Consider the following 19,002-nt stretch of genomic DNA (forward strand, 5'->3'; position numbering starts at 1 on the left):
ACACATATAATTATAGTGATTTATGCTGCTGTACTCAAGACGTGCAACACTTAGGCTATTGGGAAAATGCTATTTTGATCGTGAATCAGTATTTTGTGACAAATATTCAGCTCCATTAACCAAAGTTGATATGAGAAGGATCAGGCTGACACTTTTATAAAGAATAGTATTTTGCGTACTTTTTATTTTTTTCAGATTCAAAAACTCTTCATTATAGGTTTATATTATCCATTTCATTGATTTGATTCAGAATTAAACACTTTGATAAAGAAAGTCAGTCAAACTTCAATAGGCTTAGTTACCTGATTTATATTGTTTTCTGACTTATCATTGAAATAAATAGATGGAAAAGTTTGAATCTTCTAAAACTTTTTCCTCATTGGAAATTAAATTACCTCAATATACTTTGAGCTTGGAATTCAATTTACGCTTTCAATGAGATACAAGACTTTAAGACACAGAAGTTGTATTCATCTTTATGATATCTTGTATAGTTTATAGGTTAATGCAGTTTAAATGTAATTTTTCTGACATTTCAAATGTCTGAGTTCATATTGATGGTATTTAGGAGGTTTTGAGGGCAGCTGGTCTTTAATACACCAGAAATTAAGAAAGTGGTAGATTTTAAATTCAACCCTCAAATATATATTTTATGATGGTTTTCACCATAATTTCTATTATTGTAATAATTTCCTATCTTACCATGTTTTCTACATGATACAAGCTTCTGCCTCATTTTTAGGCTGTCTTCCTAAAATGAAAAGTGTGATTCTCAGTCAGATTATTGTTACCGGCTCATGTTTTACTTCCTTATGTAGTGCCAGCTGTGTTTCTTAGTGTTTGTCTCCATTTTGTCCTGTTTTTCCTAATTTCTGTGCAACTGTTGATTTACCTCCACATTACGCTTCTCCGCTCTTAAACTGAAATTACAACATTTCACTCTTTGCCTGTTTGAACTTTGTCTTGTTCCGCAGGGTACCTGAACGCACAGGGATCGACATGGAAGCGCTATTTCACCCTCTTCTTAACAAAACTGATCTGAGGTGATTTATGGCTTTGCCTGGAAAACCCCAGCAACACTATCACCCCTCGAATAGTCTATTTAAGTGGATTAGACCAATAGTAGAGGAGCTAGTCGTAAAGCAAGACAGTTCGGCTACACATAGATATTTATAATTTATACAATCGTATTCATAATAAATCTCTGTTTCAAATGTTTATATAACCACCAGCTCAAGAGTTCATTAAATTGCTGGATTTTTAAATGGAGCTTGGTGGGGCAATGTCTGGACTAAAGTATTTTTTGCAGCATTTGCAAGAGTTTTTCTGAGGATAAAATCCGCTTGCAAGACTATCAGCTGCTCTAAGAAAATCACTAACATTGTCTGCACATGTGTGTTTCACTCGGCTATAACAGTGTGGTTAAGGAGAGGGCCATCGCCTAATTACTGTCATGAAGGTCACATGAGTTTATATGCTGCTGCCTCATTTTATTTTAACCTAGTAATCATGCTATCAGTATTATAAACATTAAACTAAGTATATGTGGACACATCATGTGAACCACTGGTATTAATCTGCTGCTATATAACCCCTCTGGGAACCTGATTTGGAACCTGCTTGGCTGCAGGGATTTTCTCCCAATTAGCCACAAGAGCATTAGTGGGGTTGACCACTGATGCTGGGTGATAAGGCCTGGCTTGGGTTCCAGTTCATCCCAAAGTCGATGATGGTTTTAAGGGTAGGGTATCTGTGCAGGCCGGTGCACTTCATCCACACCAAACTGGGAAAACCACTTCTAAATGGAACTGGCTTTGTGTAGCCGGTATTGTCATGATGTCAAGTTGTCACTGACATTTGGCCATTCTTTTTCAAATGGTATTCTTAAAAGCTCTTACAGTTCATCTTGTCTTCCATTGTATTTACTTTGCAAACAAATGCCTTATTTATCACAGTGTAACAGATCTTTTATTTATCATCTGTGTAAAAACCGGATCTTATAATTGGGAAAACTAATTGAAAAAAATCAGTTCTGCTGAACATGTGTCTTACATTTGAACCTTGAAGTCGGTGTGATCAGTCTTCACTCAGCTGTGATAGTGTGACAATCCTGTTGAGCCATGTTTAACTTGCACCAGAGACACACAACACTATAAAGCCAAACCTTGCCACTAAACTGTGTGCGTGTCTGTGCGCTCTCTCGTAACATCTTTGCGTTATTTGTTTGTGATAGGAGCATCATGGCAGCAGTAATCCAAAGGCAATCGGACGTCAGCAGTAGTTTCAGCCTTTTCTGCAAATTTGAAAAACCCTTTGTGTTGTGAATTGCGTTTTGCAGCTATGCAGCGAGTTTAACACCACTTACAAATCATATTGATTTTAAATCACTGCCAAACTATTTTTCAAAGCATTCCACAGTTTTTTTGGAATGAATGCATGTTTCCAACTTTCCGGGCAGCCGTTAACTTTTGATTGATTTCAGTCTGGTATCATAATCTGCACAGACACACTGGAAATATGCTTGTTTTATAAAAGGTCATCTGTCAAAATGTCTGCCTTTATTGACTGATTGGTACACTTGGTCCTTATCTGCAATAACAGCGAGGATAAGAAAAACAGACGGGATTTTTATTGTGATGGATGGTATGGCTCCCTCAGCAATTTGATTTTTAAACCAATGGGCGTCATGGAAGATTGGAATAAAACATTCATACTTGTAAAACCTGTTTTCAGTGTTGTCTTGCTTTTCAGTTGCAGCAGCTGCCGAACACCCAGAGAGATAAACATCCCTCTCGTCAGGAAGGCCGCTGCTGCCATGTTGTGCCGCTAGACCCCTGCTGCTGTTCTTTGATTACAGGGTCAGTGTTGTTATAGGACAAAGTCCCAGCAGTGCTTCTGGATAAACTACAAATTGAGACGTAAACAGGGAGTTGGTGTGTTTATGGGACGCAGCAGCTGTAGCGCAGGTTTGAGGCCCAGATGAGCAGGACCTGGCGGCAGCGGGCGCAGCAGCAGCGGCAGTAGAAAACGAACAGAAGCTGCAGTCATCCCTGAAGGACGGCCTCTGTTTTGCAGAGCTCAATTTTAGTTAATTAGGATTCATCAGAAAGGGCGGGGCTGTAGAATGCCCAGATGTCAGTCACAGACTTGTAGTGACATTTTTATTACAAATTCCAGTCTCTTATTAGAGTGGTGTTAAATTCTGCCTGTCAAAAATGAAATATTAATTTGTGTGCAACCATAATGAAAATAACTAGAGCCACCTTCTTCCAGCTGTTACGCATATTTACAAATACTATAACTCTGCTTTGGCTCTGGCATAACCCCAGCCATGGTCACATTAAACTCTAAGGAGGCCTTGGGTCATAAAATATACTGGACACATATTGAACCCAAGACCCCAGACCTATGTGGTGGCTTCAATACATTCATTCATCGACATGGAGCCGAATAAATGGGACCCAGGTCTATGTGTATTAGTTCATGGGAAGCATATTAATTAAAAACTATTTATGAATAACTAAAATACACATTTTAATAATTAGTTTATGAACTAGCTTTATTGTTTCAACGTGCAACCTGTAAGAGTTAATATTGTACTTGTCAAATTCAACCAAAAAACAAACAGTTGATAAACCCTGCAGGTAGACGCAGTGTGGTAAAGAAGAGCCCACTCAAGTTGTAAATGTGCCTCGTGGAAAACCAGTACTGTCAAGTTGATGATGATGGTGCATATAAAACCAGAGTTTGGTTGATTGACTCTCTTAGTTACCACAGGTATTTAGAAAAGTCATCCAGCAACATTTCTTCTTTACGTCGTCCTGATCGTACGCTGCAGTTAATTTGCAGTAATTGTTTAAAAGAAACAGTTTGAGTCCAGTTTTGCTGCAGCCCTCCCTGCATGTGACCTCAGGAGAAACTGTTGTTTTCATGAATGATTAATCTGCACATCATTTCCTCAATTCATCACTAAAATCTATTTCAAATTGAATGTCACAAAAGCCTTAAAACTAGCCATTTTTTATTTCTGAGACCCCGTTGGAGGCTGCAAATTGCCATATTTGAGAATGCTTTTCCCTTAAATTGGTCAACATTGTTTGATTATCGAAATTCTTATTGATTTATTTCTTATCTAACTTTCTCTCATCTCTTCATATGAAGTTTCAAACTGTTTGCACCCGGCGCAGGGTCACAAAAGCAGCACATAAGCTGTCAGACCTTTTCCATATTCCATTCATTAGTATCTTTAATAATTCAGTGGTGGTGGGGGGGAATTCCTCACCAGGGAAACTCTAGTTCAAATATTTACCGGCTATAAAGTGGTGAGTTGAACTTTGCCCTCCAGGATCAGGCGCGCTCACAACATCTTATCTGGGTAGAAGAATTCTGGGTAACATTTACAGCAGCGTGATGCATGCTTTGTTTTCATTACAAATCACAACGATCCTCGAGTCACTTTGTTCTCCAACATTTTCAAACCACAGCAGATTTCTGCTGCTACACACAGTGCGCATGCCCACCTTGAGTACCCCCCCCCCCCCCACCCCACCTCCCCATACCTTGCACGCAGGCGCGCCCAAGGAAAGAATTCGGGGTGGCGCGCGCTGCTGATGTTACTGTTGTGACTTGTTGTGAATGATGGAGGAGACAGGGGAGCTTCAGTTACTGTGACAGGGTCAAACACAGCAACCTGTCTATTCATATAAATATAGACTGGTGTTAAAATAGACATATAGTGTTTTAATACGCACCTGAGGAGACATTAACTCACTTTAAGAGTCAGACTCACCATGGTAAAATAATACAGGAGTGTGAAAGTAGATGGAACTATCATGAGCCACCTAAACAATCTATAAGCCACAGTATCGGTTACTATAGAAGGTACAGGCTAAATTATTAAAGGAACGTACATCACCAAAGACCAACACCTAACATCAAGGCCTGTAGATATACATTTACTCAGCTGTGTCTTAGAACCCATACATGTCAAGGTACATACATTGTAGGGTATAAAATCTCCAATAAAGTTTCTTTAAACACCAGTTGTTCAACTTCTACCCATCCTTCATCACGGGGAGTGTATGCCCATGTAGCACTGGAGTACTTTTAAGAAACTAAAAACCATGTTAAAGTGAATATATTGCAGTAATATTATAGAGCCATTGTCTGTAATACACTTCAATAAAGTACCTGAGTCTGTTGATGAGCTGACTTTTGGGCTCGTGAATATTGTAGAATCACTGACCCACATGAGATAATTTCTTTAAAGAGTTATCCTGATTTACGGTTAAACTAACTTCTGTGTCAGAGTGTTGGTGGTAGCTGCTTTATGTGAACCCCAAAACTACTCCTAATTCAATATCACCACACACTGAGATAAATCTTTTAGGAACATTGTTGAATTGCCAAATGCATGTCTTTGGAGTGTCAGATTATGATAAATATTAGTCAATGCAGAGGACATTTTCTGAAAAAGCATCTCAAATTTTAACTCTTTTAAGTTCACAGATGCACACTGCAAAATATGATAAAACATTACAGGAATAATTTAGTGGTAGCCAATTATAAGGGAATAATTTCCAATCTGTGTCTGAAGGCTTATGTGCAAGATGTGTCACACACTTTTTGGATAGATGGTACATTTCTAGGTGATGTAACGCAAAAAGGTTGAACTCACTTTTTAAGGAATATTGCTGTAGATTAAATAGGCCAAAAGAAAATAAGAATATAAACTATGGAGTATGCACAGTGAAGTTGGAGGAGGCAGCAGTGCTCACACTGGAGTTTCTATTAATTATTAATAAAGATATATAGGTTCAAGGATTAAAAAAGAAGCACAAAGCGGACACTGGTTTACATTGCTGACTAGGAACACAGTACAACACTATCAAATTTCCTATGTTCCCGTTCTTCAGGTGTCAAAGGCTGTTTTATTAGGGATTAAACTATTTTCCACAAAGAGCCTGTCATCGTCACGTCCTCCCTTCACTGTGCAGATTATCAGCCAGGCTCACAATCATGGCTGCTGCACTAATATCAGTCTAATGGTGAGTAATATAGATATGAGTATTTCTGCAGGTGTCAGAAAACCAGATATGGTATTGATTGAATTCAGTTTACGTGTGTGTGTGTTTTGTGTGTGTGTGTGTGTGTGTGTGTGTTCGCGTGGACGCACGTGTCCAGGAGGGTTATACACTGGAGATGCATGTTTATTTGTCCCTCGAATAAAAGCTTCAAGTTCTGTAGCCTATACATATTTTTTTAATCCAGCGAATAATAAAAAAATTACAAAATGGCAATTGTTATTTAACTTATGTTCCTTAAAATGGAATTCCATAGGTGCAGGCGCCTGAATTGAGTCCAAATGTGAGTCCAAATTGTGTACTGTAGTTTGAAAGTAAAATAAAACTAATCATAAGTCAGTTTGGACACTGTACTATAAGAATAAGAATAATTAAAAATAAAAATCCAGTTAACTTCCGGTTAATCCCATTATTCCTTTAAAATCTCCCGCAGATCATCTCGGATTAATGGCTGCTCGGAATATTGTGCTAAATTATTTATGTTTGCGCCACTTTGGGGAGAAAACTGCGCCACTGCGTCTCCTCTCCTTTGAAACACGTGTAAAATCAACCTCTCTTTTCCTGGAGTTTATTCAAACAAACATGTTACCATAAACACATGAGGACTTGGGAGAATCACCTTTTTTGTACACAGTTCAGGCTGATGGACTCACTCCTGTAGAGTCTCACATTAGAAAACACGTCAAGTTAAAACATGCGTTTTTTTTTCTTCTTTTCTCTATTTTTAAGCAAACAAAAATGAATAATAACAGTATTGAAAGTAAAGTGAAGTGAACGGGAGGCGTCGTGGAGTCAGAACCAGCAGAGACGGTACATACAAAGCACACAGAAGCGGTATAAAATATTTACAAGATAGACAAGATTTCTTTCTTTTTTTTCTGAGTCTGGACTCAAGACAGGCTCGACACTTTATTATTATTATTATAATTATTGATATAATTTTTTTTTGTTGCAAATCCTTATTTTGGTCGAGAAATCCCCCAAATCCGGTCTCCAAAAAGCAAGCAAGCGCAAAAACAAAATCCCATCCTCAGTTTCATGTTAGGCTGAATGTATATTTACATTTAGAAATGTACAATGCAGCAATGGTACACGTCTTCATTATTTAAAAAAAAGGACATTTCAATTGCTGTGCAAGTTCATTGGTAAACACACAAAACCCGCGTAATCCATGTTTGCTTTTTTTTTTGTTTTTTTGTTGTGAGAAATGTGTGCAACTCATCCAGTTGTCTTTTTGAATCCCCCTCCGCCGCAGGTCGCCTCTATAAGCTCTGACACCGTGTCCGTTCATCACATATATATGTACATATATATATATATGCATAGACTCACATGGGCCGGCCCGTCAGCTGTTGTACTGACATGCGTTCAGGCTGGAGCCGGGGCTCTGCAGGCCGCTGTATCCGAACGTAGGGTGCTGTTTGGATTTGAGTCTGAGCGTCGCCAGGCTGGAGTTGCAAGTGTCCCGGTAAACGCTGTACGGGGAGCCGGGGGGCCCGTACGGACACGCGGACGAGGACATGGCCGTGTTGATGCCGGACGTGCCGATGCCGTTCAGGTTGCTGATGTTGTTCAGGCCCGGGGTGGGCATGCCCGGCACGGCGGAGTGGCCCATGCTGGAGGCCATGGTCATGGAGGAGATGGAGTTGGGCGCAGAGAACATGGACTGCGAGGTGAGGGGGCTCATGGAGTTGAAGAAGGTGAAGTTCTTGGTGGACAGCGGCGCCGGGGTGAGGCCCTTGTTGGTCCAGTTGTTGTAGGTGTAGGCCGGGTACATGTCTTCGTAGGGCTGCATGAGGCCGCTGAACTGCGGCAGGTAGCTGTTCTTGCACAGGTCCATCTGCTGGTTGCGCTCCCGCTTCCTCCATTTGGCCCGGCGGTTTTTGAACCAAACCTGAGGGGGACGACCAGGGTTAGAGCCAAGGACATTGACGGAATATTTATTATTATTATTATTATTATTATTATTATTATTATTATTATTATTATTATAATTATTATTATTATTATTATTATTATTATTAGTAGTAGTAGTAGTATTATTATTATTACATGGAGAATTGTCATGGAGACCAAAGAGTTTAAAATGGAAATTATTATTTGTATTTTTTATAATTCCACCTCTTGAAACGTATAATCTCCACATTCAAAGAGCCTACGTGGCACTGATGGAATACAATTTAACTTTCGAATAACAATCACATGGTGCCTTTTCCTGCAGCTGCCTTCAGGGCGTGTTAAATAAAAGTGAATTATTGTGTGTGCTATTTAAAAATCTTGAAACGAATTCTTTTTTTTATTGTAATAAATAGACCCGGGGCCTCTTTTAGAATTATACTATTCTACTATAAATAGTTTCGAGGCAAAATCGTGAGACCTACAGTGAAACTGAAAATGTGAAGCTGCAGGGCTGAATAAGATTGACAGATCGGTTTTTACATATTCATCTGACTGAAGTTCTCAGATGTCTGAAGATTTGCTTACAGCACAATATAAACACAGGAGAAAAACACATTTAGTCTGTATTTTAGAAAACACACAGACACACACACACACACCAATTTTGTCCTATTGTCATAGTCATTTTACTGAGGCTACATTAATATAAAACACATTAACTTAAAAATGTGTGTGTCTGAAAACTCAATCTTAATTTTGAATATCATGGTTTCAAACTTCTTTAAATCTTCTTCAAATTTTTAATAACCACAATTTTTTATCAAAGTTTAATTATTTGTGGTGTTAGATCAACTCTGCTCAGTGCGGAAATGTGGACACAATGAATATTCAACCTTTCTGCACAATAAATAAATATAGTATTTTGGTAATTAATTAATTTAGCATGAGAAAGTTTATATGATAACAGTATTTTTCTTATATTGGATATCGGTTTAAATGAAACAATTCTAAAGAAAAAAAAAACTCATATCGCAAACATTGATGTGTTTCAACTGGAGCTCGAGGAAATACTGTGTTTATTACTGTTATTTATTTATTCTGCTATAAATATATACAACAATGGCCTTTTATCTGGTGAAGTGAATGCCTCCGTGGGCCTGTTAGTATGTAGGTCAGACTGGCCAAAATAAAACCAACAGGTTTACACCATGAGTCAAACTGACTGTAAATGAATCAGAAACGAGCCTCTGGAATTCCTCACCTCTTATCGAAACCTGACAACGGAGCCGCTCGTTGGCACTCTGCGAGTCATTTTTAATTCATAGTAGAAACAGTTTACAAGTGGACTCGTCGGGACGGGCTATTTATAGCGGCTCGGGGACAGGGTGCCGCGGACAAATTGTCCACAAAGACGTGAGCGATGTGAAGAAGAAGCTGCGGAGGAAACACGCACGGTGCGTTTCACTTGAAGCTTCCTGAACCGAGTAAGAAGAAAAATATAATCCCACAAAAAAAAAATTAATATTGTTTTCTTTAGATGTAATTAACGAGCTATTTAAACCATGCAAAACTCTAAACAAATCCAATAGTATAATTCAGTCTCATTGCTCTATCTGCCAGGCTTGGTTAAACAAGGGCGGCGTTAAAAGATCTCGTAAAAACACTTGCAAATGTTAATAATATTTTATGAGTTGCACAGATATGAATATGATTTTTTCGTCTGTAATTTGCCTCAGTCTTTACACTTTTTTCTTTTTACTCCGCTTGAATAAAAAGGCCGCATTGTTGTGAAACTCACCCCTAAAGAATCCAGCTCTCTCGACTTGCTCTGAGACTTTCAAAAATAAATAGTTTTTTTCCCCTGCACTTTAAATAGCTGTATGCATTTTTATGCAATATGAGACGGTGGATTTTGCAAGGCCCGGCCGCCAGGCGCCAGTTCCTGTAAACGAAAACCGAGTGCAATTGTTTGGTGTCTAACGCCAGGTTCTCGCATCAATCCAGCATTTGTTATACCTGTCCGTAAAGACAGTAGTGTCGTCTGTCGGTTCTTACAGTGTCAGCTACTATCTATTCCAATGATTCCCATACTAAGACTTCCCTCATCTCCTGCTATTTAAATTAGTTAAATTCGATGCTGTTCAACTATAACAGCGTCTCCTCCACGGGGAGAAATAAGGGGTCCAGGCATATGATGATGATGTCATGATCCTCTACTGATCCATTTGCAGATACACCTTTAAAAACTGTGTGTGAATTACATCAGTCACAGTTGACATAATCTATCTTTCTGCAAAACACGAACTATGAGCGTGTGTTGCAAAACTGCAGTTATGACTTGTCTCTAGTTGGATGCGTTGTAGCTGCCAGTCAGGAAACACATTCCGTCTCTATGCAGAAGTTTACATAAACTGTCCATGAGCGGGATTTTCAGCGAGCACAGGTCGTTGGAGGGAAAGCGACGCAGAAGCATCGACCTCAATGCCACATGAAACAGTCCTGATATAAAACAGATGCGGGGAGAGTGAGTCGTAAGAGTTGACAGTGGATGAGGTTGTTCAACTCTGTTTATTTAATTAATTCAGTTTAGACAAATCAATGGATAATTAAGAATTTAAATATAGTGAAAACGAGACGTTTTCATTGGAATTGAGCTCATCTATTTTTTTATCAACGTAACCTTGATGCTTTCTTTCTTGTAAATGTTAAATGTTAAGAACTTTAAAAACAACTTTAAATGTGTTAATCTTCTTGTAGTTTAATTTCAAGGCTTTGTCTAAACATTTTATTTTTTATTTGGTTTTGTTTGTCTTGGAGTTATTTCATGCATTTCAATAATCACGAACAAATTTGTTCCATACCAAAAGAACCATCCAATTTGTTCCAATTTATTTGATAAATCGATTTTAAGCATGAGTTACGCACACTATACGCACAGCTGTCTGCTGGATTCTTACCCGGACTCTAGCCTCGGTGAGGTTTGTCCACACAGCGATCTCCTCCCTGGTGCTCATATCCGGGTAGCGGTTCCTCTGGAAAGTGGCCTCCAGCTCCTGCAGCTGCTGGCTGGTGAAGTGAGTCCGCTGCCGCCGCTGCTTCTTCTTTTTGGGGTCGTCCGCGTTCCCGTCATCGCTCCTCTGTTCGGCAGTCCTCTCCTTTTCTGTGGATCACACATCAGGCTGACATTACTATAGGTTGCAGCAATACACTTCAAATGAACATATGGGACATTTTGCATTCACTATGAAGTATTTGCACCTTAACGTTTAAATGATCAAGCCTGAAATTAAAAGCAACAACGTGCAAATGAAAGCGTTGGGTTAATACAGCAAGTAACAACCGAAGCCAGGGCTCTAAATAAATGGTTTCCAAAGCTCTTCATAATAGAAATTGCCAACTTTAAGCCGCCTGAAGCCAAATATTTACAAACGTGACCCAGAGTTTTGTATCGATTCTTTGAACCACATCAGATCTGCTCTCAGTCAATAACTCTTTATGGGGAGCTCTGACCACCCTTATCTCTGCTATCGTGTGTCCGTGTCCTAACAAGATTGCCTCATTAAACTGAAGCATCAACACGTGCAAAGGTTAATCACTAAAAACGAGCTCTCTCTTTGACTGTTTGCCAAAAAATAAAAAGGCAACTCCGACCTAATTCCGCAAAACACATTTCATTTAAACCCCATGAGTAATTCCAACCAAGGGGATTGTGAATAAACGACATCCAGACTTTGTCTGTTGCCTCAGAAAAACTGAAACGGGGAAGAAAAAGTCTTTGTTTTAAATTATAGAAAAAGCTGAAGAACATTACAAAAAAACGTCTGCAATTTTTTACACAGACATTCTTTGAGCTTGAGTTGGCTTTGAGTTCAGTTTGGTGGATGGGTCCAGTATATTTATAGTTTGTTTTAATGCATTTACTGACAGCAGACACATTTTTCTCTGACAGACCTCGGGATCCTGCCAAATATGTGGCTCAGCCTGCGTAATAAACAACAAAAATGGGGTGTAACTGCCCTGAAACGTCCAATGTGTCCATGTATTGTTGTGTGTCTGTATATTAAACTAGAGAAAATAATAAAGATTCGGATGAGATTAACTGGGAAATGGTTTGGATATATACACGTTCATGGCAGCACGCGGAAAATAAGTAAACACTGGGATAAACAAGTTAAGTAAAACATTTCTCCTTCTTTTCCCCCGTGTGCGTAAGAAGTGGCCTGGCGTGCTTCGGTGACAGCCTCGCCGCAAACCTGCGTAAGAGGACGGGAAAGGAATAGACTGAAGAAGAAGGAATGCTGAAAGCACTCTGACGTGTACCTGCCAACTCTGTGTCCGAAGACTCGCTGCTTGAGTTCTGTAACGTGTCTCGGCTGCTGTTTGACGCTCTGGGTAAATGAAACGCGGGGCCCACGTCGCGGGGCGGCGGCGGCGGCGCGGCTCTCACTGCCTCTGCGATTCTGTCCAAATTCATCCCACCTTGAAGAGAAGGATGCGCACAGAGAGGAAACGGTGTGTGAGTCCCGGGGCCGCACAGAGCTCTCCTTGGCCGGTACGCAGCAGCAGCAACAACAACAAGACGAAGGAGAAGTCCACCCGCTGCCAGACGCACACCGCGACATGAGAGGATGAACAACCATGCAGGGGAGAGAATTTCCACGAGAGCTCCTCCACGGAATGAAAAGGCTTGGAGAGGAAGACAATTAAAGCGACACACACACACAGAGTTCTTCCTCCTTGTCTCGGTCCCCTGGAGCAGTGACGGCCCAGTGCGCACTCCCTCTCTCCGCAGCAGAGAAACGGTTGTGGCCGCTGTGACTGAGGAGTCCACAGATGAGACCCGCCCATCTGCTGCGATCAACACCCCCCAAAAGAGCAGTCCCACCCACTTTCGTGCTGCAAGAAAACACCCTCCCCAACCAGGATATTTAACGTCACGTCAAACTGGAACCAGTGGAAAAAAAGTGTCCCTAAACTTTACTTTCTAATGTATGCAAGTACCCAAACGAAATGTCTTTAAATCGGTTTATGCAGTAAGAAATAGTGACATATCTTCGGAATAGGAATATTCCTAACAACTGAAGTTAGGTCATTAAACAAGGCTCAGTATAAGACTGCATTTCTGGTCAACGTGGATATTTTTTGCAGTGTGCAATCGCATTTTTTGTCGGGAGCGCGCATTGCAGCGCTTTGCTCCCAGGGTAAAATGGGCCTTTTATTCGTGCAGGCATGTTTGAATCTGTACACACACTCGCACACGCACACACACACACAATATAGGCCCTACATCTCGGATATGTGCTGAGCTGAATAAACATTTGCAGTCCCTCAGTATTAAGCGCGTGCACGGTGATATGAAAGATTATTGTGTGTTTGAATGCAAACTGATAAGTGTCGCGCTGCACATAGCGACCACTGAGCACTCAGGACTAATGGAAGCCAACAACACCGAGGATATCGCTCTTAGTACTCCACGCACCCGTGCACTTGTGTTTTTCTTGTTGCACGACCAACACCTGGCTTTTTATCTACCAAATAAGATGTCATTAGGCAAACAACCACCGCTGCATATTCAAACTTTATTTAAAAACGACTACACTCCAACAACATGTCGGCCTCACTGTGCTCTATGCAGTCCGGCGTTAAGCGTAAAGCTGGATCCAAACCTTCCAGCACAAATCATATCACGATGGAGGATCCAGGTTAGATCCGATTTTATTAAAGATATTCAGATTCAGATTCTGGCTGCTTACGTTGACACATCTGCCCTGAGTGCGTTTTGTAGGTAATGACCTATAAAGGGGAGCCAGTGGTGGTTTGTTTGCAAACATGACTTTGTCTGTTTTACCTCGCGGAGACTGGGGCGACCTATTGAGGCAATCTGAAACCAAGATTCAATGAGGTCAAGTGGGATAATTGAGATAGAACTGTCAAAGAGCCACGCGTGAATTTGAAAAACCGACATTCGAAATCATATGTTGTAGCGTCAGAGGGTTTTCTGGTCAGATTACAATCCGTCGAACTAACTGCATCCCTCCGAACATTCATATGTCTGTGTTCAGAGCTGCGGATTCTCCCAGATGTTGAACATGTGCTGCAGTGCAGAGGAACACGCAGTAAAACATTCAGGTAGAAAACTCAGTTTCTCCTGCTGGCAAAACAAAATTAATATGAAGCCATGACAGCGTCTGGCGAGACCTTATTATAAGTCATATTTAAAATAAAGATGGTGCATTTATAGTCAGATGGCATTTTTAATGAAGTTATATCTCGTTCATGCAATATGGACCCTGAGCAGAGACATCAACTTAAAATGGACCTATACCTAACCTTTGCATGTGCGAAAGTAGTTGATGGCAGTTTGAATTGTGTGTATTATATCTACACTGTTAAGATATTTTAAGAAAAGCACACATTTTGGAGTAGAATTAGGGACTTTTGTTGGTGATGATTCACAAAGCCCAAAATATTGGCGCTGCTATTTTAGGGGTCGAGCTCTGGCCCTGTTTAAACATTTGTCTTAAGCATGATGTAATAAGTATTTTTTTTCTATAAATCGAGGCAAGTCAAACTGTCCAACATATCACCGAGAAAAAAAGATCGAGGAATGACCATGATTAAAGGACAAATATTTCCTTGTGCCACTGCGCACTGACCCCTGTGGGGCAAATTAAACCTCTCCGAACCATAAAATGTACGTCACTTTTTGGATTTATAGGTTTATTGAAAACTATGAAAGTTTTTAGTTTTCTCCTGCAACCTGAGACCACGCCACCCCAGCCTGTAGCCCACATGTGTCAGGTAAACGCGCACCGGATCAGGCCTCAGACCGTTTCAGACTCGGACTGTCACCGGCGCCAGTCTTGAGCGTTTTCGGCCATTGTGTGACAGGAGATCCCGGTCCGACCAGAAAACTCCCCCTGAAGGCTCCTTCAGAAGACAATTGTGCAAGCTCCCAACGAGCATTTCTCTCCCCCCCGCCCCCCCCCCCACACACACCTTTCCTCACCATATATATATTTGTTCAGTGTCTGTGCACATGAGCGCGTTAAATAGAATAACTCAGACACAGGCCTGTCTTACATTTACACACGAGACCTGTCATATGACTTTAATGAAGATATCTAAACGTCTAGAAAATGGATTAGCCATTCTGCAAATGTTGATTTTAAAAGTCCAACATGAGTCACGGCCTGTTCAGTTCGGTCTGCAACAAGGTCGACCCTCACACAGACATCACTCTACCGAAATAACCCCTGGGCAGGAAAACTCCACTCGCTACCTCTTTTACGCATGGTTCTAAGCTGCAATCACGTGCGTAAAATCCACCTTTTTGGAGACGTTTGGCGCAGGAAACCAAACAAATCCAGCTGCAGCATGTGACCCAAACAAAGGAGTGAGCAGAAAAGCAATAGAAGATGTATTAAGCAATTATGTGACCTCGACGACCTGGTCATCCAGTGTGAGCAGGTGGTTTTTACTATGCAAGCTGCCAAGGTCGAACCGGGTTCGTGGTGGCTGCGAGTTAAATGGTACACAAGCAGTTGTATCCTAAAAAGAACTGGAGCCACACTTTATTTCCAAAATACACTCAATGTATCCTAAAAAGTCCCAAAGGTCTGTTAGGGGAGGATTGCGCCCTGGCTATTACCCTTATATTATAGAAGAATAAAGAAACAACAATACGATCACCATAAACCCGCTGACCCCTTATGTCCCCACAGGAATAATATCAGATTTACAGCACATGATTTTCCACGGAAGGAGTTCCACCTTCCTCGTGTCCTCCAGCAGATATTACAGGCTGATAGATGAGGGAGGGGGGGGGGGGGGTAATCTAAATACTCCTCTGCCTGCATCCCTGCGTCCCGCTCCTCCTCTGCTCTGGAGGGCACTTGCGTGTGATGGATGATTTAAAAAGCCTTTCCATCCGGCAGGATAGGTTAAAGGCCAGTGGCAATGCAAACACTCATATTTTTCCTCTAAGAAGTGAAAATAAACGCGACGAGCGCCGTTAATCTCACACCAAACACACACATACAGAAATTGTGTGTTTTTTTTCTCCCCCCATCCGCTCTTTAATGTATGGCGAGGCAGCGAGGAGAAGCTGTGCCCCCAATAACAAAGCACGATATATAGAAATAAAGCTGTGGAGACTAGACTCGGAGGCAGGGAGGGCAGTGGAGATGTAACTGGACACGGTGCGTAACTGGAGAAGGACAGAGATGATTATTGCCTTGGCGATGGCTCCTCTGCTTTGGTCCAATAACGAGGCCTGTTTGACCTGCAGCCTGACAACCAACACACAATCCTAACAGAGGATGCAGGTGTAAATAAAACAAACCTATCCTTGCCATCACACGCAGGGGAAACACCCAGAGGAAGAAACAAATACATTTAAATAAATGGAAACTGCTTTTTAAATTAAAGACGACTTCTTTTAGTTGAACTTGTATCGCTGGAAATGCATTAATGAATCATAACCTCTGCTCACTGAGCACCACAATATTTTTCTGTTGATTTATGGAAAAATACAAAATACTGATAACTTCAATTGAGATGGAATTAGTCATTAATTTGTCAATGACACCAGAAAAACTTTACTTAATGTCAATTGTACCCACTTTTTCTTTACGATAATAATAATTTAAATTAAATGTTGCGTACTGTTTGGCATCTGTCATTTAAAGCTGAAGGTGATTTATTACTATACATTCTTTTTTTTTATTATATAATAAACTCCAGTTTAAAAATATTGTGCCCAACCAGTCTCATCTGTCAGGCACATACATGTCTGAAACCCCCTGATATGTCTTTTGCGTCCACATCTTTCTTTCTTTTGTCTGTAATTGCATCACACTGCTCACATACAATATTTGTATTTGTGATCTTAAACCTCGTTTGGTCTTAAAGGATGATGACCCAAAACAATTTCTTTCGCAAAGGAGTTTTTTTGTTGGAAAATGGTTTCGTCAGAAACCAGATTCAAAAATAACTCATCCGCATGTTGTACATTTATCACGGTTATTTCAGCCTGATTTCCTTTGCATCTCATTATCTGATATTTCCATTTCCTCTTTGCAGGGGGATGTTATCAATTCACCACATATCTAACATGTTGAGCCTGAGAGCAGATTCCTGAGAACACGCACAGTTATAACCCTGCTCCACAACAACAGTGCAGCATCATGTTGTTATCCATTGATTCCCTAAATAGCTTTATAACGGATGGTGCATATCAGTAAACTATGACAACTCCCAACTCTTTAATTTATAACAGAGATGAATTCTTACCTGCGTCCGCACAAGAAATCACATTCTTTGACAGATTCATTTCCATTCCAGTTGCCTGAAAAACAAAACGAGAACACTTGCGTCAGGCGACATTATTCTCTGCGAAAAGTCGAATAAACAGTTTTCCTCTAAACAGTGTTAAAATAATGGAAAAAAATTATAATTAATTTCCCCCCTCTTCATCAAGACTGTGCTAGATTTGTGATCCATCTCTTTTTGGCAGATGAAATTGGATGAACTGCTAATTGTTCATAATCATCAGGAAACTTCATATTCATGCTATTTATCCTTGTCCTTGTCCTTGAATTATTAACACTTATTTTTAGAGAGGGTAATCATCAAAAGGCCTACACAAGACGTGATAATGATACATTTTTATAATTATGGTTAATAACAAAAAAGACAGCCATAACGAGATATAAACAGCCTTTCAAATGTCACTTATTCGTTATTGTAGTGATGATGATGGTTTTACGCAGATTTATATCTCGAGCCTTAGTACCAACCAAAAGCACAACATCGTGGAAGACAACATTATTAAACACGTATACACACACACACACACACACACACACACATAGCCCCTCTTATCTGCAGGAATCCCTTTGCTGTTTTTATGTCCTCAGTAAATCTTCACAAAGCTCCTCTGACCCATCCTCCTGCCTCACTACCCTACACACACACACATATGTGCGTGCGTGTCTATAGTGTAACACGCACTGTACATTTAACACTCTTCAGTACAAACCAAAGCATACATCTAGCTACATCTGGCTGATATTGATGCTCAGACACGGACTTTAAAGCGGTTAATTCCAGAGGTGATCGCTAGGGCATGAGTGCCCTTTCTCCGGCCTCTGTGCGCCCGCTTCAGCCTCTCCTTTACCCCAAGTAAACCACACCATGCTCCACTTTAATGTACCCAGTACTTTTTACTCCATCATGCTTAGCACGCGGCTCATGCGCGGCGCGTCATATTTGCACCATCCGAGCACCATAGCGGCCCATAGTGAGGCGCCATGCAGCCAAAAATCGGACCGACTCCTGGAGCCCAAATCCGGCGACTCCACCGAAAGGAGCCGTGCGTGTTCTTACTCACCAGTTGTTTCCCAGCAGAAGCAGACGACAAAAAAGAAATGAAAGAACGGAGCCAAGTCTCAGAGCGTCTCCATGCAGGTGTTCAGTAAATCCACTTTACGCGTCGGCTGCGGGGAAACGCTGTGTCCGGGGTAATCGGCGCTTTGGTTGCGTCCCCGCGCCGCTGCCGTGGTTTTCTTCTGCAACCCTCCGTAGCACGCCTCGCGGTGACGTCACAAACACCGCAACCCCCCCCCCCCCTTCACTGTTCACCCCCACCACCTCCCGTCTCCCCCGGTTAACTGTCATCCTCCTCATCCTCGCGCAGCCTCCAGCCGCCTCTTCATCCTCCATCATTTATTAAATCCTCATCGATTTCATCCTAATCATCCTCAACTGACGTCATCTTCATCATCAGCCTTTCCCTCATCATCCTCATCTCAGCTAAAGGTCACTTCATCAGTATTTTCATCCTCATTTCACAGCAGGAGCGAGGAGGGGGAAATTAAAGAAAGTGAAAAACACATTAATAATATAAATACTTTTAATGAAAATACTTTGTAGTAATATATATACATTTTTTAATAACACCCGGTTTCTGCTGACATCTCTCTCTGGTATTAGTATGTGTGAGCTGTGGCAGCCGCTG

The 19,002-nt window shown here is 41.0% G+C and overlaps 1 protein-coding gene across 2 annotated transcripts; it reads right to left on the bottom strand.

Moving 5' to 3' along the window:
- Nucleotides 1-6,637: 6,637 nt before the first annotated feature.
- On the bottom strand, nt 6,638-18,486 carry pitx1 (paired-like homeodomain 1). Of its 2 annotated transcripts, XM_062405461.1 has the most exons (5): nt 18,376-18,486; nt 17,277-17,331; nt 12,303-12,461; nt 10,940-11,142; nt 6,638-7,977 (listed from the first exon to the last, which is right to left on the bottom strand). In XM_062405461.1, the coding sequence occupies exons 2-5, from the start codon at nt 17,320-17,322 to the stop codon at nt 7,429-7,431; spliced, it is 957 nt and encodes a 318-aa protein (XP_062261445.1). In that variant the 5' UTR covers nt 17,323-17,331; nt 18,376-18,486; the 3' UTR covers nt 6,638-7,428. The 2 variants fall into 2 exon arrangements, with proteins under 2 accessions (XP_062261445.1, XP_062261446.1); XM_062405462.1 differs by lacking the exon at nt 12,303-12,461.
- Between the last annotated feature and the right edge of the window lie 516 nt (nt 18,487-19,002).

The sequence above is a fragment of the Platichthys flesus genome, chromosome 15 (assembly GCF_949316205.1).
Source record: "Platichthys flesus chromosome 15, fPlaFle2.1, whole genome shotgun sequence".
Taxonomy (NCBI): Eukaryota; Metazoa; Chordata; class Actinopteri; order Pleuronectiformes; family Pleuronectidae; genus Platichthys; species Platichthys flesus.